We start from the raw sequence: 24,345 nt of genomic DNA on the forward strand, positions 1-24,345 counted from the left end.
TTCTTCCACCAGTTGGGTGATTGAAAAATATTATAAGCTTTATTTAGCTTTGAAAATATAGATAAATATATATGTTTACATACATCATATATTTATTCATTCATTCCGAGAAACGTCTGTAAATGCTAATTCTAGCGGTAAAGTATGCCGAGCAAGAGAGTTGGAGCTTTTTTTTTATATGTAATTTGATTTCGAGTGGTAAAAGTTGCGGTTATGACGCGCAGTGTTCCAACGCCTGGGATTATTTTTGCATGCAGGCTGACAGCGGAGGCACACTGTGGTGGGATGGGCTGTGAGCTGTTCAAGATGGCGGCGCCCTGTGGAGTGCAGCTACTCTAACAGGTAAACAGGTCCGATTTTTTTACATCTCGTCTGTTTTTCTCACTACGAATTTCAACGCACAAGTTACGTTTTGGTGAAAGCGATTAGTTTTGCTTGTTTCTCAGCTGGTTGAATGCGGCTGACAGAGTGAATTCTCCGCCGAGTGTGGGTCGCAGCTCCCAGCTAACGTTAGCTCTCAGCGGTGGGACTGACTTGTTTTTGGGGAGACCTGTGATGGGTAGATGTTAAGGCTTTAAGCGTTTCGTCCTGGTTTTATCTGGCTTTTGTGGGTTATTTATTAAAAAGCAGTTCTCAGTTTGCCAGAGAGGAGACGTCTGCATAGTTTTATAATCGGATAAAGTCAACCCAACCCTGCCCATTGTTCCCTGCGAGTTGTTTACGACAAGCAGCAGCCTCTGGTCAGTCCACATACAGCGGGGAGCTCTGCTGTTTTTCAGCCCCACATCTCGGCCTGTCCTGGCTCTCCACGGCCCTCCTCTTCCATGTCAGTATTTTTCCAGTCTTTACGGCCTTTGTGTATTTTTATTTGCTTTTTCACGCTTCGCTATTCATCCCTGTGACAGATCTGCTGCTCCTTTCTTCAGCGTCTCATTTACAGCCAGCAGTTTACCCAAATTCACCTCAGCAATTTTTTCCTATTGTCACACCAGCCATTAATATCCTGTTGTTTTCTGCTGGCTTGTCAACGCCTCAGCTTTTTCAATCACTCCAAAGACGAAATGGGTCACTAGTTTCACACTTTGACCCCCTCGAGCTCTCATTTCTGCCTGTCACATTGACTAAGCTGTTAAAATTCCAGCACTGGTAACTGGGCCTTTGCATTATATATAAACACTAACCTAACACATTGCCTGAAGGGATAAATGTTTATATGTGACACTTTACTTCTTTAGAATCCATTCATGTTTATTCATCTCAGTCATTTATTTTCATTTGTAAGCCACCCTAACAACATGTTCATGAATAATTGGGTTTCACAGGGGTATTTAAAGCTTTTCACAAATATTTTAGACCATGTGTGATTTAACCTGCATTCTTTCTGTGCATGCTCACAGTCTTGACATAAATGCGTAAAGACATAAGCTTCGTGTCTCTCCAGAAATGGCAGCGTCCCAAGTTGAACCGGTCCTCTGTAGGTATTTGTTTTTAATATAAGCTCTCAACGAATTAGGAGCAACACGAAAATGGCAACTACTGTGCTGAGCTGATGATAGATGTCCTTAGACAGCTGGTCAGACTGGTGCCCAGGAGATAAGATTAATGTGTGATATACTCATTATTTCCCAGGCAATATAAAATGAACCACATCCCATGCATGCAGCTGACCTTTTTCATTTTTCAGGTCAGCAGCATGCATGGAATGGAAAAAAATAAATAGATATGACTAATGTCAGTAATACTTATGGCCAGGTTTGCAGAATTTCCTGGTTTGGTTATCTATGCAGAGTTTTTATTTAATTTAAATCATCGTTGTTATTATTACTGAGAACCTTCACAGACACATCATTATTATTATTTTTGCACATAACTTGTGTCATTTAAAAATGGGAATACTGTGCACCAGCACTTAAGAGTTAGGCACCAAGGCTGCCCTCTGTCATGGTGAGAAAAGGTCCGAGCTATTTCCAGGGAATACTGACTGTTTTCAGATTAATGCAGTTTACCACAAGCTCCCAGCCACCGACATGGCTGCCTGTTTGGATTTCTGGTTCTGGGAATTTTGAAATGATAGCCACCCAGTCATAACTGTTTAGAGTTTGTTTTCAAGTGTTTGAGGTGTTTTCTTTCTTTCAGGATGTTGTTGTGAAGGAAAGAAATTAAATTTTCATTAGTTGTGCAGCACTAAACTCCTCAAGACTCTGCCCCGAAATGTCCAACTGAGCTAAGCGGACATTTGACAGTGTTACAAAGTCTGTGTGATATCCAGTGGTGCTTATAATTGTCTGGTAAATTTGCAGCGAGCAAGTGGATGTCATGTGTTCGGCCTCACATGTACACTACCCAGACAGCATCCCTCACCTACCCCAACACAGTATATTAGTAAGTGTAGCCTTAGCTTCTGAAGGAAGCATAACGTTGTACAACATCCAGATCTCATTCTTACAACATTACCTAAAGACAGTTTATGTAGGTGTGCACAACAAGTCTGAATTAATTATGTATATACGTGTGTTTCATATAAATACTTTAAATGTGGAGTCTTTTCAGTTCATTCAGTTTCATATTTGCATGTGGTGACCTGCTGCTTTTCTATTTTATCTACCATTATTTAATCAATTAGTCCAAAACAATTTATGACATTTATAGTAATTAATCATTGTATTAACCATAATACTGTTTTCTCATTTAACAATAGACTCTTGTAAATTGTGACAGACATTTTTGCTGTTTTTTTGGATGATTTATATTTAAAAAAAAAACAAAAAACAGATGGTAATAAAATGATAAGAATAGATGTACACCGATTTAAAAGTTCATGTAAGATTTAATATGGTGTGGGATGGTTTGTTTGTTAAACAAAAGAAGCAATTTTAGCTCTGGGAAGACTTGATGGGGCATTTTTCATTATTTTCCACCCATTAGATAGCTCAGGAATAGAAAGTTAGTTGTATCTTTGCTCAGTCCAGTAAACCTCTGCAAACTGTGTCTGATTAAAAACTTATTCAAACGGACCGTATAGCCCCATTATAAAGAAGGCAAATGTCCTTCTTTATGATGGGGCTTTTAAATATTCACGCAGGAGAATAGAAGGCTACTGCTAACAGCTCGCGCTCGGCCAAATGTAATTTTCAGTGTGTACATGGAAGCGCTCGGGCTGCATAAAGCTTCTTTGTGTGCTCCTGAGCATTCCCAAGCTGCCTGAGATCACACTGAGGCTAACTCTTGTTTACACCACTGACCTGTCCCTGCAAGACTTCATTTCCACACCCCAATTCTCAACCCCCGTGACTCAGCAGTTAATTGATTTAGAAAAAAAAGAAGAAAACTGGGCTGTGACGTGTCCTGTGAGTGAACAAACGGGAACATGTGCGAATGTTAATGGGAGCATCCTGGAGCGACTAATATTGTCACGTTTCCATCCAGAGGAGAAGTGACACATGACTTCAGTGGAAATACACTGGATATCGATTCATTTATTTTCTCCGGATAAGCTCCTGTTATCTTGGTTTTCGTAGCATGTGACTCCATGTTGAAAGCTTCAATATTTTGCACTGATAGTTTACACCCTGTGAGCTACAAAAAACAAGAGTCTCATCATTTTCTAACTTGTTAGGGGTTGTGGTTTAAGAGCTCAAATTAGATCTCTGGTGCTGATTCATTATTCCTTTTGGGGAAGAAGCTGCTGGGTGCAGACACCCTGATGCTAATGGCCTGTCTATCAGTATTATTAATGCCCGTTTCTCAGATGGAGATTTGCGAGGATTCCTTGGCCTCCTTTACTCCGAACAGCTGACTCAGCGTCTAGCCTAAACGCATTACAGACAACATAAACAGACTTATCCCCTAAAATGGTAAACACATCAGGTCCCGTTGTATTTATGTTTTTTTTTGTTTAGTTTTTTCAAAGCACATACTTGTGTATACTCAATATAAATTAAACAACTTCTCACTTAAAACTCAGATAGTAAACAGGCAGGATTTGAAAGGATTCTCTTGTCTTCTTGAGGTCAGATTAGCAGCAGGTCACATAGTTGGATACATCGACACTGCTTAATCCGCTCCAAGTCCGTTCTCTGACCCTTTTTTTTTATTTGTCCCGCAGTATGTTTGACAAGCGAGGTGGTTTATGTGTGTTTGTGTCAATAAAGCTGCGTGTGGTTCAGGACTTTGATGGAAAATCAGTTATGGCCTGCTGAGCTTGTGCTTCCCTGAGGAAAAGATTTAATTTTCTTACTTCAAAAAACAAAATGTATAGGCTTGTTCCAGATTTTTGCCTTGTCACTGTAGGAAAAAGCATGGGTTTAAGTAACATTATGAATTGGCTCCATTGTCAAATTGTCACGACTTCCTTGGACGTTTGATTAATGGTAAAAACTCTGCATTCTCTGCGGTGACAAAGTTAAAATGTCTGCAGAGGAAAACAGTCGGTTTGTTTAATATAATATAATTGAAAAATAACATGAACTCTGTCATTTCTTTGAGCATTCAGCCGCATCTTATCATCAACTGTTTGGTTTGTTTGTGTGTCATTTTTTGCCGTTTTCAAACTATTACCAAATTATTGCTCTGATTGAAACTATAGTAAATGCAAGTTTTCAAAATGTTATCACACTGTTAATTCAACCTTATTAATCTCTTCAGATATCTTATATAATAGGGATCTCTTATACTGACTCCATACTTTTATTCTTGGACCCATGATGCATAGCCTAGAGTGGTCCTTATTTATCTTATACTGGCTTTGGTGCTACCACTACTTCATCCTCATGAACTGGCAGTATATTCTTGCCTTTGACCCTTACAAATGGTGGCTCCTCAAAAGTGGTGTTAAACCTGGGGGTGAACTCTGGCATGGCCTGAGCTTCCAGGTTAGAACACATGGGCATTCTGTAGAAAACCTCAACAATTTCTCTGTTTCTTCTTTTTTCTTTTGTGAGCACTGACGTGGTGATTCTTCAGTTGTTTAGGAGAAGACTGTAAGGAGTCCAGCGTGCCTCAGGCTTGAGTATAAATGGTTACTGGTCTATGTTGACGTCACAGTTTGCACAAGCTCTGAGCACCGCGTCAACTGTAACCACGGTTTTATATTCTTTCCCTTTAGGGACACCCTCCCTTTAAGCCATCTTCTTTCTAACTGGCTGCCATTGTGTGAAAACATTGACACAATAGCAGCCAGTTAGAACTTCAGAAGGAAATATAAGGCTGGTGAATGTTCCACCATCCTCACCAGTTTATTGGGTACTAAGCAGGCATCGTGAAGTCAGGGTTTTTCCTGCTTAGAGGAATTTTAGACTGACTAGCTCTAATAGGGGATTCCTCTATGCCTTCTGGTGTTGCACTTTTTGATAACATGTTAATTTGGCTTCATAAACTCAACACGAACACAATTATGTTTCACAAACGATCAGAAATAACAGAACAATAATTGATTTTGCTTTATGTGGCCCTCTTAAAGGCCTTATTTGGCCTCATCTGCGGGATGATTGAGAGACTTAAGGACCACTGCGTGTCTTTACAGCAGAGACATTGTATTCATTGCTTATAACTTGAAATTACATGGAAATATGGCTGCGTTGTCTGTCGTTCACACCTCCCTCACCTGATAGGATACCATGACAAGGCCATTACGTTAGTCAAATCAGAGCTCTTGTATCTGCGTGGGTATCACAAAAGAGAAGTCCACTCATTTAGGGTGAACTTTTTTTTTTCTCTCCCCATTTAAGAGAATTCTCTTTACTGCAAACCCTGCTTCCCATTACACCGTTGATATTGTCACGCAAGCAGTAATCCTGGATCAGAGCTTAAACACATTCTTGGAAATGTTTTTGATTTGATCTTGGTGCATTGTAGAGGTGCCTGGAGACTGTATTGGTGGGTGGGTCCCAGGAGTCCTCCAGGCAAGTGGGGACGGACGCCGTGACAGAGACGCTGCCTCCACGTCCAGCACTGCCACCACCATGGCCAGGGAACAGCCAAATGTGGGGGACCTCCTCCCACTCTTGGAGACCTCTGACCTCCACCAGCTAGAAGAGATCAGAGGCCTTATCAATGAGCAGCTCAGCACTGGTAGGCACTTGGCTTGTTATGTGTCAACACAGTTTATTCTGGGCACAGCTTTCTTTCTCTGTGTGTGTGTGATGTCACCACAACTTAACAGAATAAATAATTAAAAATTATATGCATACTTGTGCTTCTTCAGTGAGTTTCTCATTCTGTTCACAAACTCTGATCCACTCTCTTAAGTTGCACCTAGCAATGGTAGTCCTTGTTCTGCTCTGCAGCCTTGGTTAACTTAGGTCATAACCGGAAACCCCTCTTTACCCTGCGATGTAACCTTCAACGCCAGTTGCAGTCGTAGCAGGCTATGTCGACTCAATGTGTAATTTGCAACATAGATTACCAGCTTAAGCAGAAATTGGCCATTAGACTAGAATATGGACTTCCACTGCTAGCTGTAGTCCAGGAAGGTGGAGGTTGAGTTTGTGAGGCAGCTGAAGGCTATATGACCATGAAAAAGATAACCTAGTTAACCTGGCTGTAAGGAACTAGGAGAAAGGAAGCTAGCTGGTAAGCAGTGATACTGCTACTTGAGCAATTGCATCATCTTTTCAGACAGATAAAATAATACATCACAAAATGTACTTGGGTATCAGTAGCCCATAAAAGTAAAATCTGTGTGTGGGGAAACCAGCCACTGAACTTTGATAACCTTGGCCCTTCTGTGCCGATTGCATCTCATTCTTTTAATAATGCTTGCTTTATCACCTGGTTTAACTTACCTCACTGCATATTTATTCAAAATCTCCTTCCTGTTTTCCTTGAAGAACGTGGGTCCATGCTGCTAAACACGCTGGTGGACTACTATTTAGAAACCAACTCCGCCCAGGCTGTGCATATCCTGTCATCTGTCAGAGAGCCACATGATAAGGTGAGGTGGAGTTTGTTTGTTGTAGCCTGTGACGTGGTACTTTTTAGGGTAGGAAAAAAAAAAGAAAACCAACAGAACAAAAAGCACTGCTTATAGAAACATTAAACTCTATGTATTGATTGGTCATTATGGTCCTGTATAAAGTTACAGCTTATATTGTCACAGATTAGTTTCAACATGCTTTAAAAAGGAGACTATTTGCCTGTGCTGAGTACTGATTGTGTTTGCTACCCTGACCCTAATGTCCTTCTGTCACAGCACCTACTAGATAAGATGAATGACTGTATGACCAAACAGGCCTGCCGGCTGCCCACCCTCACTCTGCTCGGCCATGTAGTCCGCAAGCAGCCGTCCTGGATCCACAAGATTGCTCGATACCCTCTGCTACTCTCACTGCTCAAATGCCTAAAGGTAACGACCCAGATACGACTCGATGAACAAAGAAATCTTGTAAAGGCACCGAGTCGTGTGTGGATGGATGCGGATCAGAAGTTTTTCATCCAAGCAGCTTTTAGAATGGATTTAATTCTAGTGAGCACACAAAGCAGTAGATTGTTTAGTTTTCTGCTTTCAAAGCAGTTACTTACCTGGGTTTTGTTCATATACACACATCTTTGAGCTGTTACTAGCAAGTATTTAAATGTCTACATTAAAAACCATTAGACACCACATCACTTACAGAGTATAGGCTAAGAATTCAGTGTGTATTGTACTTTGGCTTGTATTATTTTTAATAGCTACAACATACCCATCCCCAAACCTCACAAAATCTGCCTTAGCTCTACTAGAGCTTGTCAGCAAATTGTATGCTAATACGCTAAGCCTAAGATTTTTGATTGTCCTATGTAATGTCTTTTGTGTGCCCTAAACCTAAATACTTTCACCTTGATATCATGGCAGACAGATACAGATGTAGTTGTGCTTATCACTGGAGTGCTGGTGCTGATCACTCTGCTGCCCATGATCCCTCAAGCTGGGAAACAACACCTGTGGGAGTATTTTGACATCTTTGGCCGTTTGGCATCGTGGAACCTGAAAAATCCAGGTAGGAACTTCCTGTCATGTCTCAAAAATATGTTGTCGGCTTTTTGAATGTTTTCTAGTTCATTTTTAAGGGTCTTGATCCAGTTGTGTGGGAGGTAAAGGGGTGTTTAAAGGACTGAGCAAGCTTAGGTTTTTGTCTCTCTAACCCTTTTTCCCCACTTTAAGGCCATGTTTCAGAGGTTTACCTAATCCACCTACACGCCAGCGTCTATTCCCTCTTCCACCGTCTCTATGGCATGTACCCTTGCAATTTTGTGTCCTACCTGCGCTCCCATTACAGCATGAAGGAGAACATGGAAACCTTTGAGGAAGTAGTTAAGGTAAGGGCATTACTTCAGATGCAGTGATCTGTTGCTCTTCATTAGAGTTGGTAGCAAAGTGATGATGGATGTTAAATTTGTGTCCAACCTTCAGCCGATGCTTGAACACGTTCGTATTCATCCAGAATTGGTGACGGGAACCAAGGATCATGAGCTTGACCCCACCAGGTAAGACAAATTTTATTTCTTTATTTTTCTGTATTTCCAGCAGGACTTTGCCTAACATTGCTTTGCTTTTCTGTAGGTGGAAAAAGTATGAAATCCATGATATCGTCATTGAATGTGCCAAAGTGTCTCTAGACCCCAAGGAGGCTTCCTGCGAGGAGGGCTATGCCACCATGCCTGAGAACTTTTACCCCCAAATCCACCTGCGACCACAGGACTGCACTTCCAGCCCCTACCCAGACCTCCACAGTAGCTATGGTCAGTTTTGCATATGAAACAATACTGATACGAGCAAGAATAATAATAGACATGTTGCATTTTTGCATCTGCATCAAGAACCATAGCTCAGGTTAGAACATAGTAGGGATTTTATCATTTGAAGTATTACTTTGAAGCATTACTTGGAGCAGCTTTTAAAGAGCACCGGAACAGTGGTGCCCTAAGAGCAGACTGAAAGTTGCTGGCTGGATCCATTAGTGGCTTGTTCATACCATTTGTCTTCTTGACAACAGGAAGCACTTCTTCAACCCCATTTTCAACTCCACGACAGCCTCTACCCCCACCCCTGTCCTTGCCCCCCTTCTCAGGGACACAATCCTCGTACCGCAGCCCACAGACCTCCAGACGGCAGGTAAGATCATCCATAATTCGATCAAAATCTGTCATAATTGTTGCTTTAGGACACAGGGTTTGTCAGTAATTGATGATCAGAGGGTAGTGCCAGAGCACGTTGTTGTTAAGCTTCTGCTTGATGCTGGCTGTTGTACACAGGGTCATGCTTACACCCCATATAGCACCTGTCAGACAGAGTTAGGCGATTGTTTGTCCAGAAAGCCCTACGAATGAGTTCAAAAAGAACAATAGCTGTCCTCCATGTTTTTGAAAAATGCAAAGAAAAAGTGTTTTTGAGTCCCTAAAATCAGCTGGCGGGCAGAGTCAAGTTCATGCCCCTATGCTTATCCTGCCACCACTCCGTAAGGGCTGGAAAGGGTTTGTTGCCTTGGAGATGCTTTCTCCCTTTTTATTATCGGACCAGCTGCATGAAGGAGGGGTCTGGGTGTTTTTCTGCCCCCTGGGGTCTGTCTGAGAATTTTTCTCTCCCACGACTGTGACGGATGGATAATCTGGAAAACACGTGAGAGCCGCTACTTTTTTACTTGGCTTGCTTCACCCACATCCACCTGTTCCACTATTCAGCCACTATTTTCTAGTTCATTCAAGCTACCATCTGACAGTAAATTAATTCTTACAATGCATTAACAGAATAAGAAACCCCAGCCAGTTGAGATGTATTTCAAATTCTAGAATAATAAATATCCTGTAACTTTTGAGAAGCTCAACTCGGGTATCCAGGCAAGTGGGCATGCGACTGGTCCTGCAAAATGAGGATAGTCAAGCTTCCTCCAGAAGTGCAATTTTAAATTGCCCCCAGTTAATGTAGCACTGCCAATCTTTCATAAAGCTGATTGTGATACACAGGTGGTCTGTGTCCCTCTCTGTGTGGGCGACGAAATGCATCAGGAAGTTTTAGTTCCCACTTTATAGTTTATAACAAGAGGGCACCAAATCACCATATATGACAGAGAATGATCTAATAATTTTGTTTACTAAGCTACAACAGTATATCATCTATAGACCAGTTTGTTTCCCAAATTTTATTATATTACAGTAATAATGACTCTCTTCTTTGCAGAACTCCTGTGAATTAAATTCCTCCTGTGGTGGGAAAGACCCTCTGTGGAGCCCCTCCTCATTGTGTGGCATGACTACACCCCCTTCCTCAAGGGGCATGTCGCCCAACTTGGAGCTCTCCCACAGTGCCTCACATCTTCCCACCCGCTTCCACTGCACATCAGGTACAGGCTACATCATGCTGTACATACCGTACCGTTTTCTGACGTGACGTCCTGTCGTGTCTTTTCTGGTGACTGCTGATTGTTTTTGATCCGAGCAGGAGGAAAAGGAACGCCTGCCTCCAGCACCCCAGCCACGTCTTCTCCGCCTCCCACCTTATCAGATGACTTTCCTGTAATCTCCTTACCAGCCAACACAGTACAGTCCAGTCCACCAAGAAAAGTATGCTCTCTCAACGCTATCCTGAAAATGTCCATAAGATGCAGATTTTAAAAATCCTGCCAATCACTTTGCATGATAGAATTACAAAAGGTCATTGGCAGTGGGCAGATTGTGATTATTCATTACACTATGATGTTTTCATTTTTTTTAATCACTTAAGAATCTGAAAAAACTAATATGTTGAACAATTCAATGTGCCTTACATGAAAACAGCAGGAGGCAATATGATTTGAGTAATTATGTTTAATGAGGGAAAAATTATAACTTTATTTAAAATTTATTTTAGAATTACACTGGGAAAGAAGAGCTGGAACAAACCACCGATGTATCCTGAAACTGTCTCTAATAAGACTGTTAACTGTGTGTGACTTTTCAGGATCGGAGACATGGGGAAGGCACAAAGCCCACACTGGTGAGACAAGACCCAGTAAAAGAGCCTGAGAAGAGTTCAGAAGTGGCCACAAGCAAAGGTTAGACGTGATGTCTGTCATTGATACGATTTATTATCATTCATTTTACAGTAGTCTTCACAGGCCATCACTTTTTGGATTAGATCCAGAATGATCCAATAGAAAACCAGTCTGACTGAAATACATTTCAGATGGAGCTCCAGATGAAGCAGTTAACTCACAACTGTAATTTGATCTGATGGTCCACCCCTCCTGGGCAAGACTCCGTTCTGCCTAATTTTAAAATGCTGGATATTTTACAACAGCATAAACATCTGTAATCTGAGTGAAGTGCACACTTCTACTTGAAATGACCTAAAATGTGTTTAATTTCTGCTTTACTGTTTATAGAGGTTTAATAGTTAATTTCTCAAGTTTAGGGTAAAAGTATTTCTTCTTTTTTTCCTTTCATTTTTTGATACCATATGCAAACATGTGGCATGTTTTTCGTCATCAGATGCAGGGGCTGCAGAGAACATCTCCATGACTCTGACAGAGCTTTCAGTTTTCATGAAGAAACAGGAGTTGGAGCTGCAGCTGAGAACAGAGAAAGAAAAAGAGAAGGAAGAGGGTGAGTTTCTTTCTTGCAGAAACACATTTATGTACATTGTCAGCAAATTCAAGCCACAAGGACTAAAGTCAACCCAAGAAAATGTTGCTGTACTATTAAAAAAAAAATATTTATTTTGAGGTTAACAAAAAAGAAGTCTATAGTTTCCCCAAGTCATTCACGTGGTGTTAAAGGCAGACTACCTGCTGCTCTCATTCCTCTTATTGAATTATAATTGCACACAAAATGCTAGCAAGATGTTGAATAAATTCATGCTAGCCATTTTTTATTCAAACATTGGATCTGAGCAGCATTCACAGGCACATATTCATTAGATTTCTGAAAAAGAGCTGTATGAACTGGTGATTCTGGTACAAGACCTACATTTGAAAATTCTCAATGTCATATGGCTTTTCTGTTTAGTGGTTGCTACTGGCAAACACTGGAGCCATCAAAGCTATTGTTGGATATGCCTGCCATTATCAGTCTTTCCTATTGATAATCCTGAGAGGCTCTTAATGTAGCAGTTTGCTCCTTTTCTCTTTAATATTACACCTGCAGAGTTCTTGGTTTGTTTGGGTTTTTTTTTTTTTTTCATATTTGTCACCCTTAAGTGTTTCAACACATCAAATTTTTATATTAGACAAAAAGAAAAAAAAAAGTAAATGTAAAATTCAGTTTTTAAATTGTTTAACGTAATAAGTGGTTTTGCCACCCTGGCAGTAAGAATTGCAGTCGAGCATTTGTAGTAAGTTTCACATCACTGGAGAGGCCCACCTTTCTCTTAAGGCCTGTTTGAGATGCTTTGGCATGACCTTAATCAGATTTAAGTCCAGATTTTGACTAGGCCTCTCCAAAACCCTTGTTTTGCTGCCTTTTTTAAAAAGCCATTCAGAGGTAGGCTTGCTGGTGTGTTTTGGATCATCATCCAGCTTCACAGCCCAGCTTGAGCTTCAGGGCGCGAACTGATGTCCAACGTTCTCGTTCAGGATTTTCTGGTAGAGAGCAGAATTCATGGTTCCATTAATTACAGTGTCTAAGTCCTGAAGCAGCAAAGCAGCCCCAGGCTATCACACTACCACAACCATGTTTGATAAGAGCCTATCCCAGTTGTCATACGACTAGAGATGGCCTACGCTGCCTCTCAAAAAGAAATGAAAGGAAAGTTAAGGAAACTGTACTTCCTAGCCCAATAGATTTTCCCTTAAACTAGTTGCATTCTTTAAAGCAAAGTAATTTGATTTTTCAGAACAGACACCTTAATAAAATTGGATAACACATATATGAGAACAATGAGTCAGTAGGATGGTCTGTTTTTAATTAAATCAACATTCTGATAAACAGATTCCCCCAGTTAAGTTGGACAATTCTCAGCTCATGAACTAAACATCCAGGATGCCAACACATCTGTTTGTTTCCCTGTATGTTGAGCTTTCTCTGCATAGTTACTGGTTTAAATCCCACTTGAGCCACTTATACTAAAAATAAATGCACCTGCAATGCTGCGAACACCACTTTTAACAGAAGCATCTGCCAAATGGCACAAGCTCTGTTTCTAAAGCTAGGTGCTTAGATGTAAACATCCATTCCTTCTTAAATAATAAAAAAAAATACAAAAAAAAAAATTGGGCGATCGTTTTGTGATTGCAGAAATATTTAAACCTGCATGTATATTCTGAATGTCATTGTCTCCTGCAGCTGCCATCACAGAGGAGCTATGGAAGCTCACTGAAGAAAAGCTGGAGCTGTCGGGTGTCAGGGGCTTTGACTCCCCTTTCTATCACACCACTGAAACGCTGACTGGCTGTCAGACACGAGACAAGACCCGCTCCAGCACCCAGCCTGGAGGCACCGTCCGGGACACCCATTATGCTGTATCAACACCAGATAAAGCGGAGAACACCGTGTGTAGCAGCACTGTTGGCAGTGAAAGAGGAGCGGGAGCAGGAGAAGGAAGGAATTCAGCTGTTGGCCTGGAGCAGTCATGCTCTTTTCACACATGTTTTACTCCTATTGAGCACCACCTGCACCAAAGCCCCTCTGTCCCGGATGATGAAGTGACTAAGTTTGGGATGTTCTCCCCGAGTCCGTGCAGCAAGACGCCAGCCCCGGTTCCCTATGAGTCATTTTTTGATCTGGCCTTGCCGAGGGCAGCTTCACTCTTTGTGCACCAGAAGACGTCAGAGGTGGTGCACAAGGTCACCATGGAGAGACTTTTGCAGCGGGAAGAGGGGTTGGAGGATGGAGAGGAGGAAGGGGTAGTGTCTGCTTCACCACTGGAGGTGCTGGATCGCCTTGTTCAGCAGGGAAGTGACGCCCACGACAAAGTTCTCAAGAGGTGAGAGACTTTTAAGTCTACATCATTTTAACACTCATATCTACAGTGATTGTGGTCTAAAACACAGGTGACCTGCACTCCATCCTGTGCCTGCACACATCCTGTGTAGACTCAGCTGCTACAGCTTCTGCAAACACTACAGATTCTATAGATTGTAGCTTATTTGGAAACATTAGCAACAGTGTAATTTAATAGTTTAAAATGTTCTGTTGTGCATGAAAAGACTAGAATTGGTCATGACCCAGCCTCAGATTCATCTGATGTGCTATAGTCAGACCAGAAATGGTTTGATTTGCCAAAAATATTTCTTCTAAAAATGTCATGTGTAATGGCAGCAACTGCATCTAGTTTCCTCACAATGCTATTACAAACGCAGCAGCCAGTAATCTATCAGATTAGCCCCTTGGGTAAAAAGTCTAAGTCCCTTTATTTGAGTATTTCTTATCTCCAACTCCTACAGGATCCGCTCAGCTCTTTCCAGTATTTAAATTGATTTTTAAGCCATAAAATATTTTAAAAGTCTTAAGTACTTGTGAGAGATCATAAATTTTAAATGTCCTAATACTTTGACCATATCAGACATGCATTACTACATGTATTCGGCATTGTTTTCTATTACAGGCTGTTTAGAAGAGGTGAAATGACAATTAGAAGGTGACAGATGGGAAATGCAAGTAGCAAGGACACGAGGTTCCAATTGTTCATATTTGAGGTGATTTCTAAATGTTCTGGAAAAAAATTTAACGTAAAAAATAACATTTAGGCAGTTGAGTCCAATATAAGGTTCAAATTGTTTAGAAAAATAAGGTGCCAATGGAGTCTTTCATTTCCACTGTTACCTCATCATCAGTGCCACGTGGACCGCAAGCTGGTTATGTTGGGCGTAATGAAACACCCACAACATTATTAAGTATTTAGAAGAGGGTTTGTGGCTCCTTTGCATAATCCACAACATTTGTGTCATTTTCAAGTTGATGATTCCTAAATCAGAATGTGTGAAGACATTTAATTTTAATAGATAATCAGTGTGCATTGCTCAAGTTATTACTGTTCTGCTGTCAAACATCTTAAATTAACTTTTGAAAAGCATGCAGAAACCTTTTTTTTCAACATTGTTGTAAGTACATAACAATCCCACCGACAACTAGGATGACATGAAACGCATGCCATGAGGTTAGATGCACCGAAACTGTATTTTCAGTTGTAGTTTTAGTTGCACAGAAAAGCTCTGTGCCTTTCCTGATTAGCTTTAGTGAGTGTGATACAAACTCTGCTATATGGGTACAGTTTCAAAGAAAATTTAAGTTATTAAATATCAACTTTCAGTATGAAAATACTGAAGTAACACATGTATGTTGCGGTGGTTTAGGTATTCATTCTTTAACTTCTTTGTTGTGAGTCAGCCACTCATCTTGATCACACTGAAGAACCTCATGAGTCTGTTTTGATGTGCTTTTCAATGTTCAGAGCGTTTCTGGGTTGTTTCCAGTCTATTACCGCAGTTCCAAAGGAAAACACCCAGTTTAGAACAAGCATGACATTGTTCGAAATCCACCTCCCCCTTCTTTTCTTTCTCTCGCTCTCTCACACTCACACTCTCTCACACACACACACACACAGCTGGCTTGTCCACAGTGCCAATAATACAACAGCACAAGCGGTGTCAGCAAAGCCAGGACTAAGCACAGATCATTTAGACTGCATTCAATTTTAGTTGCTTGCTACTGCCATATTTAGATTTTATCTGTGTTAATACAGGCAGATGGAGAGAATGAAGTTGGCACACACACGTCAAAATCAAGGCAGAGAGAGAAATAAGACAAGTTACAAGCATGCCATTTTTACTGCGATGTGGTCACCTGTAAGGGGAGGAAATATGGGCAACGTATGGGAAAATTGTAGGAGCATAATTATAACTCCTATAAACAGTCTTGATATATCTTGACATTTAGTGAATTCTAGACTCTGCTAGGTAGATTTTGATACTGTTGGACAAAGCCAAGCCAGCTGTTGTCTTGTCACTTCAGCATTTGTGAAAGAAAATAAGTCCCAAGACTGAGCCCACAGAGTAAGCTCTTAGAGTCTGGTGTGATCTGGTTTGCAAAAATACTGAATGGTCTGCTAGAAAGATAGGAGGTGCATCCAGATGCTTCCTCTGACACTGACTTTATCACAAAAAATGAGTCATTTCTGTATTATTGTATATTGAGCACAAGTGCACTTTTTGAGCTAAAGCACACTTGCTGTCCAATACAGTGGTCTGATTGGTCAGATCGCTTTATTTGCATCCGGTGTGCAAAGGCCATTAACCTGTGGTAACATTTGCTTTTACTGGTGACGACATGGTTTTGTTTTGTTTTTTAGAATGCAAAAAGGGCAGATTAAGAGTACAATATGACAAAAACTGCTCATGTTACTGACCTGTTTTTTTTTTTTTGTTTTTTTGTTTTTTTGTCTCTCTCTCCCCCCCCCCCCAAAAAAAAAAAAAAAAAAAAAAAACTTCTTTAACAGATTACCTTTGCCAAGTAAGTCAGCTGACTGGACACACTTTGGAGGTAAATCCTTCACAACACTCAGAACACCATTGTACACAGATGAAAGAAGCCATTATCAACACTGCAGATGGAGCAGTATATAAATAATACGCATGACTAAGTTTGGCCGCGAGGTCTTAAGACATTTGCAGTATTTTGAAATGATACCGAGGTGGACAGAAAATATGATTAAAAACTATCAAAATAAAAGTTCTCTCGGTCATGCAGATCCTGTTCAGTACAGAATTTCAAGTTAAGATGTCTTCTCTGCCTTTGTTTATGCTTAAGCGCACAAATCAAATTTTCTCCAGCTGCAGTTCATAAAAAGGAAAAACAAATAAAACTCTGCCAACCTATAATTACAACTCTGGAATTTGATAATCTGCCTTGGCTGACTGATAGGAGTCACGTCTTTTAAATTACATCTAAAACAAAACTCCACTCTTCACTTGTGGCTGATGGGCATGGAGCCCTTGGATGACTGTAAAGATCCTGGATCAAACTTTCCAGCACATGCTCACTAAATTAGTCTATCATTTTTTGATAAGCAAAGCCGTGTATTCAAAGTTAGACTGGGCATTTCCTAGATTTTTATTATTATTTGACATAATTTTAAATATTCATAATGTGTATATAATATTTATGATGTAAATAACTGGTAATGACATCAGGTTATTTGTCAAACTGCCAACCAGACCATAGTACTAGTTACTTTTGCTTGTTTAATTGTTGAACTTCAGCCTTTAGTGATCAAATGTTTGTTCTGTTATCATGATGTAAACAAATGCCAATCTTGATTTGAAAATAAGAAAAAAAAATTCACATTTTCTTACTAAACTGCACACCTGAACTCATTTGTAAAAGGTGTTTGCTATTTTAAGTGCTCTTTATACCACTGTGTGTGAGTGATCAGCAAAGTTAGGAAAAGCAATAGATTATAGAATATAATTTTATACCTAAACCATTACCTGTGCTCATCTTGTGTTTCACACTCTAATAATAATTAACTCCACTAATTAGTCGTGTGTGTGTGTGTGTTAATTACATTATTATTACCTGGGCTTCCTCAGGCTCAGCTCCGCTGGATGAGCTTCACACGCTGCGCAGCCAGCTGCTCCTGCTGCACAACCAGCTGTTGTACGAGCGCTACAAGAGGGAGCAACACGCCGTCCGCAACCGACGCCTCCTCCGACGCATCATCAATGCCACCGCACTAGAGGAGCAGAACAACGCCATGGCAAGTTTGCAAGTGCTCATTATCACAGATTGAACACTTTCAAACGCAGTGTTGAAAATGTACAAAAGGCGATGTAGCTATCTTATACACTAGATGTGCACTGATTCAACAGCTTATTTTCATTTGGAACGATAAAAAAGGACAAAGCTCATCTAAATTCTTCAGAGACATTCAGTAATCACTGAGGCATTCGGGCATTTCATAATGCCAGCTGTCTAATCAGCTGAGGGTCATCTGCATACATACCAATGAAACTGTAACGGAAGTTTTGTTTGCACACAGATTAGTTTCCAACAAATAACAGTTACAAAGAAGTCACAAAGGCTGTTTTGCCTCCAGTAATCAAATGTGTTTGATTACATCCATGTCGCAATCAACCAAAAGAGTAACTTTTTACCCCTCTGCCCACTCCACCGGGCAAGCAGCAGGGCAGCATGGACACCAGAGTTTGTGAATTTGGTAACTTGAAAACGAGGCAATGTAGGAACTTCAAATTGATACCACAGGTGCATCTAATAGCAATCTTGGAGTTCGAAGCTCCGTGACCTTGATGTTAGGGTCAGAGTAAAGTTTCTTCTGAATGCATTAACTTGAGAACCAGGCGACATATGTTACCATTGGTGTGTCTACTAGGAGGTTGTATTGAGACGTGTGCCAGTATTTTTGTAAATCATTCAAAAACAGTTCAGTCTGAGTTTCTGGTTTAGAAAATTCTGTGCTTATCGTGTGTGTGTGTGTGTGTGCGTGTGCGCATGTGCGTGTAGAAGGACCAGCTGAACCTGCAGAGTGTGGACATCCTATCTCTAAGGGAGAGCTTGCAAGTGGAGCAGCAGCGATACAGGCAGCTGTGGGAGGACCGGGAGACGGTGGTGACCAGGCTGCACAGTCAGATCAGACAGCTGCAGCAGGGTCGAGACGACTACTACACCAAGAACCAGGAGCTCCAGGTACACATGCACGTTCACTCTTATATTATGATGTGCTAACATTTCTATACGGTATACATTAGAGTTTGGTATTCATCTAAATCTGTCCTGCATGTTCAGAGCAAGCTGCAGGAGTATCAGAAGAAGATGGATGAACTGGAAGCTGAGCTTCAAAGGGCCAACAACAAAGTTTGTCACACTGGTCACCTCCTGAATCAGATGACTATCAAGGTAAAGAAGTACAGAGTGTGAGATCATTTCAAACCACAGTCAGAACTTCGGCTTTTGTTGGTGTTTTGATAGTTTGACATTCTACCTTTGTAGCTACATTACTAGTGCGATAACCTCCACCTGGTGGATGATTGGTGGCTTTGCCACTTGTTATAGAAAAAAGGAAGGTGTCTCTATGCTGTACGTGGTGTGATTACAGCACACTGTAACTCCTTCTGTAAGACTTGCCAAATTTAAACTTGGTTTCAGTTCAGGGTTGTGCATCTGTACAAAGGTTCAGGTAGTTAAAAACTGGATGCTTGTTTTTAGGCAGCAGGACTCGCAGGTTAACCTTGGGAGACAAATTCTCAGTGCACCAACATGAGAAGGTCGAAGACATTGTGCTCCTTACCAGATTGAAAACTGATTCCTTGACTCAAAAATTGCTGTCTGGTATCTGAGCGGTAGAAGTCACCACAGGTTGAAATGAAAGTTGAGTCAGTTAGAGAGAGAAGTGGTTAACTTTCTAAGCCAGCTTCAAGCCTGTGGTGAGGAATCTAAAAGTAGCAGCTGCACTTAAAGCTGTTGCAGGTGCACCCCCCAGAGTCTTTGATTGCCTTTCATATTAAGACTTCCTATACCTTTTGCTATAGGAAGTTCCACTCCAGTGGTATGTGTGCCTGACCTGGTTGTTTTTAAGTCAAGCTCTGATATCCTTATATCATATCTATCATTCTCTGTCAGAGCAAGTTTTCAACTTCAGGGACATTAACGTGTCTTTGCCAACAGACCTATATGACCACTGGTGAGACATCACTAACTTCCTAACACAGTCAGGTTGTGTTTTTACTCTATTTTTCTATGTGCTTGCTTCTCCTGTAAATGGAAAAACTGTGCAGTACCATGAGCAGGCTTGCAGACAGCTGGGTCAGACTTGGGGAGCTCCAAAAAAACATGCAGATTGTCCCAGGGCTCGTTGCCTTGGAGATATTGTCTCACCCTCTTTATTTTTGGGTCAACGACACAGGGGGTCTGAGTGTTTTTTCTGGCTCCTGGGATTGGTCTGAAGTCTGTTTCCCTCCTCTGACCCAGACTGAACCGAAATCCTGATGAGCAGGGAGGCGTCTATTCATTTCAGATCAGACAGCATCCATAGGGTCATATATAAATCCTTGTTCACGATATTCAGGTTAAGTACAAGTTGGCAGAGGCAAAAGATGCCTCACCATATTCTGAATTATTCCTTAAATTTCTCACTTATTAGGCAGTCAAGATATTCTTCAAGACCATGGCCATATGGTTTAATATCACGACCTGGGAAGTAATTTCTTAGGACGATTTCACAGAATGGCTGTAAAGTGTGACACATTTAAACAAAGTTGAAATCTTTTGGATTTCTTTGCATACTGAAATATTACATGACTTTTTGCCGCAACTCATTGGACGTTTATCAGAGTCAGATCATTAAGGACTGCTTTTCTCAAATTCTTTCGAATAGGGTATTTGTAGCATAATTGCTAATTTGCCCTCCATCATCATTGTTTGTCTCATTTGTCCTTCAGCTGAGCAACAGCGAGAGCACCCAGCAGCAAATGAGCTTCCTGAACAAGCAGCTGCTGCTCCTCGGGGAGGCACATAAGCTGTCCATGCAGGAATTACAGCACGCAGACGCCAATAACACAAAGGTACTGTGGAAGAAGGTTCGTGTGTGTGTTTGCAGGGAAGAGCAGAGATGACGTACTGAAGTGAAAATGGACACTAATTGGGTTTGTTGGGTGTGAAACAAAACTCTCCCAGTGAAGCATTTTCAACTTCATGGCAATATGAACTCTGGTGAATGAAGTCACAGGCAGTCAGCTAATCATAATGCTTTAAAACAAAGACATGACTGTGCTTATGTACCACTTACTGCTAATTTGCAGATAACTTACCTTGTAGAATATGACAGCTTTGTAGTAAGGCTCGCAGAAAATGTTAATCTGTATTTTGTTCCCATTTTCATGCATTTTTCTTGTGTTGTGACCCACCACCCAGGAGGCCCAGATGCTGCAGGTGTCTTACGGAAAGGAGGTGGAGACTCTACGGCAGAGTCTGCTGGTTCAGGGTCAGAAACTCGAGGCGGCGCAGCAGAGAGTCGCCGAGCTGGAGACGCTTCTCTCCAAGAAGGAACACCTTATCGCAGAGCAAAAGAAGTTCCTCGAGGATGTAAAATGTCAAGCAAAGTGAGCACCAGGATTCAAACAAAAAGAGAATTTAATGTAACTCTTTTCTGTATAACTTAAAGCAGCATTGTGTAACTTGAAAATTAGCGTTTGTCGTAATCTTTGTGTGAGAAGATGGATCGCTACTTTAGTACGGATCATAAACTAGTTGTGCAAGTAGGCAAGATCATTTTTCCTACAAATAAAACATTTGGCTCCCCCCACAATTTGGTCTCATGTTCTCTCTCCGTGTTTGTCTTTTCCTACATTGAACCAGTGTCTTCTCTCTTTTCTTTGAAGGGCTGAGCTGCAGGCCTCAGACAGCAGGTATCAGGCTCAGAGGAGAATCACTCAGCTGCTGCAGACTGAACTCCTGCAGCTCTACAGCAGAGTAGAGATGGAGGCTCCAGCCAGCACCACCTCCTGCTCACCACAAGAGGGCAGAGATGACCCACACATGCCTTGTGATTCCAGGTCAGGGTGGAGTTGTGATGTTACTTTTTGTCATGCAAAAGTAAAGTCAGTGTTTCAGTCCTTGCTTCCTCCAACCTGCATGTCAAAGTATCCTTGGGTAATACACTGAGCCCTGAGTTGCCTCTAATGCATCCATCAGCGTGTGAGTGTGTGACAGCATTTTTTATTTATTTTTTTATTTTTTTTTAAAAAAAAGGCATATAATAAAGCACCTGTAAGAGTGTGTGCAAATCCACCAACACTCAGTTTGGTGAAATTGTATTATTAGTACATTACAAATTATATAATATTCTTTTTAGTGCTAAAACCGCAGAGCTGAAAACTAGAGTCTGACACTTTGGTTCAGACACAAATGGATGGATAGCATAGTATTTCATAGATAACTTCTATTATTGTGCGGATCATAGATGGTTCATAGGCTTTTTAACATTGCAAATCTTTAGTTGTAAGGGGAAAAAATGTCAGTTGTCTAATTTCTTCATAAATAACCTGGAGGAGGAAAAAAATGGAAAATGTATGTTTCACTGTTTCTTTTCATTTAAAAAAAAATAAATGACCTTCAGCTATTTGGTCCACTCTGAAATAATTTTTTTTCTCCCCACCACAGTGGCATCGTGCCAGATGGACCAAGTAACATTCACAACAACGAGGACACGGACAGCAGACCACCACATGACTCCCCTCATGGCAATGGCAGCACTTTATCGCCAGGGCAACCAAAGGCGAGCAACTCTTCCAAGTCGACAGCAAACTCCATCAACGGCAGTCAGGAACTTGCCCCACCCCTGCTGGTGGAGCCCTCCCTGTCCTGCCCCCACGCCAGCCTGCTCACTCCCCTGGCCGCCTCAGACACACCACTCACCGTGGGCTCCTACCCCAGTGCCAAGAGCTTCCTGGGCATGAGGGCACGTGAGCTGTTCCGCAACAAGAGTGAGAGCCAGTGTGATGAGGACCAGCCACCTCCTCGCCTCGCTGGCCTCGCCCACGGCCTGAAGACTGAGCTGTGTGTGGAGTCGATAAGCCCAAGTTATATTGCCCCAGTCAGCCCCGCACCTTCGCCCATCCCTCCCCCTCCCCCTGTTACTCCTCTCACTGTGCCCACCAAGGAGCCCGCCTCTGAGCCGAAGCAGCAGAGGGCTTCCAGGCAGGAAAGTCTCTGCAGAAAGACAGGGGCGGGGCCTGGTGGTGGGAGGGTTCAGGTAGGGTCAAGTCGCCCCCGGCAGCAGCAGCTTAAGATCATGGACTATAACGAAACCCATCATGAGCACAGTTAGGGACATAGGACTGAGCCGGGATGAAGGGAGACTGAAATTTAATGACGGAGAAGAGCTACAAAATCGACAAGAGGAACATGTCAGCAATTCAGTGTTATTTGTCCCATTCCCTAAGTGTCACTCTGGGTGGACAACAGGATTTTCACCCCAAGTTCTTCTACCTATGATTGTTTTTGGGTTTTTTTTTGTTTGTGTTTTTTTCATAATGCTTTATTCCCTGAAGAATTTTGATAATGTGATACAAGCAATGTCAGCATGTTACCAGTGAGCACGCTACGCTTGACAAAACAAAGGTGCTGAAAGATTCACTGACAGGAAGTTGATAACAGTGATAAAGAATCATGAAGCTCCCTACACAGGACACCTTGACTATTTACTTTTTAGAAAGTCAGTTCACCTAAATTGGAGCTACTTTCTATTGTGGTGGTGTGGCTATCCACAGTAACACAGACGGTTTGTTGTTGAAATATTTAGAGATCATGTTTAAAAGCTGTGAGCAAAATTCCACTCATCACTATTGCATAAGCTGAGAAGGCAGAAACTGTCTCTTTGACTGTAACTGAAGGCACAAGTCAGAAAACCTGAATTTTGGGTAAACTGACAGCTTACTCACTTTTTTCTTTTTCTTGTTTTTGTTTGAAACATTTTCCTTTTTTCTATTTAAATGGTAGCAATTCTAAAAAAAGAAAACACTGTTTATTTTTCATCAGTTATCACTTCTAATCAAAGTTCGAATATAAGTTCGCTTGAGTTTTTGGTTTGTTCTAGTGACATTTTGAACCCACTCTTTATTGTTCTTGTGTCTAAGCAGAACATTTCCGACAAACCTTTACATTTTTGTTAAAAGGAAAATTGGTTTTGGATCCAAATGTTTAAGTGTAGGTGCTGCGGACACACAAAAATGATTTATTTCCACAGAAAAGGAAAGTGAGTGAATGAGATTTGGAAACTGACTGGTAACATTTTTATGAATTTTTATAAATGCTACATTTTCTACACCCCCCCCCCCCCCCCCCCTTTTTTTTTTTTTTTTCTTTTTAATTTTGGGGTACATGAACTAAAATTGAATCAGACCTGACAGGGTTGCACGACCCAGGTTTTATCACAACATTCAGTTCAATACGATTATTTTGAAAGTGCCAAGCAATATATTTGCATTCTGGCTGACCTCAGTCATCTCTAAACATAAGTGTTGTTTCTCAACTTGTTCACTCCGCTTGAAAACAGACACATCCTGTCCGATGGGTTTTCCTTTCTGCAGGTCTGATAAACATGGAGTTACCTGTTCTCCTTTGGAAGTATTAGAAGTAAACTCTGGCTGTGGAAGTCCATCTAAATCCTGTTGTCCACCGGGAACTCCTGCTGTTTTTTCCTTCTGCCTCGCTATCTAAAGCATGTTCAACAATCCACTTTAAATGCCAACCGTAGTATCTACAGCAAACCAAGACAGAAGAAACCAAGACAGAAGGTACAATCAGCACAAACTGAAGGAAGAAATCAGGACTCTCACCGGAGCTGGAGAATCTGGGACAAAATGGCAAAAAAGGAAGTTCGTAAAGCAGTGGCTTGTGTTTAACTGTGAACAATAAAGATCGTCTTCAATGTTTTGCACTACA

General features: G+C 41.3%; 1 protein-coding gene across 1 annotated transcript; it reads left to right on the forward strand.

The window, feature by feature from the left end:
• The first annotated feature begins 265 nt into the window (after positions 1–265).
• Positions 266–24,345, forward strand: tsc1b (TSC complex subunit 1b). The gene is made up of 22 exons (XM_084934763.1): positions 266–342; positions 5,854–6,069; positions 6,828–6,931; positions 7,190–7,342; positions 7,832–7,976; positions 8,141–8,295; positions 8,390–8,463; positions 8,540–8,718; positions 8,973–9,091; positions 10,154–10,316; positions 10,415–10,536; positions 10,913–11,006; positions 11,443–11,556; positions 13,234–13,873; positions 16,385–16,428; positions 17,478–17,644; positions 18,409–18,591; positions 18,691–18,801; positions 20,343–20,465; positions 20,815–21,002; positions 21,282–21,455; positions 22,063–24,345. The coding sequence occupies exons 2-22, from the start codon at positions 5,961–5,963 to the stop codon at positions 22,727–22,729; spliced, it is 3,828 nt and encodes a 1,275-aa protein (XP_084790889.1). The 5' UTR covers positions 266–342; positions 5,854–5,960; the 3' UTR covers positions 22,730–24,345.

This window comes from Perissodus microlepis, chromosome 7 (assembly GCF_051167445.1).
Source record: "Perissodus microlepis isolate ML-2025 ecotype Zambia chromosome 7, ASM5116744v1, whole genome shotgun sequence".
NCBI lineage: Eukaryota > Metazoa > Chordata > Actinopteri > Cichliformes > Cichlidae > Perissodus > Perissodus microlepis.

Bases quoted from the DNA above. Each gene is read 5' to 3' on its own strand.
- tsc1b (XM_084934763.1), top strand. From the start codon at position 5,961: ATGGCCAGGGAACAGCCAAATGTGGGGGACCTCCTCCCACTCTTGGAG. The intron at 8,464-8,539 runs GTAAGACAAATT...GCTTTTCTGTAG, and splicing joins CATGAGCTTGACCCCACCAG to GTGGAAAAAGTATGAAATCC. The intron at 11,007-11,442 runs GTTAGACGTGAT...TTTCGTCATCAG, and splicing joins AGAAGTGGCCACAAGCAAAG to ATGCAGGGGCTGCAGAGAAC.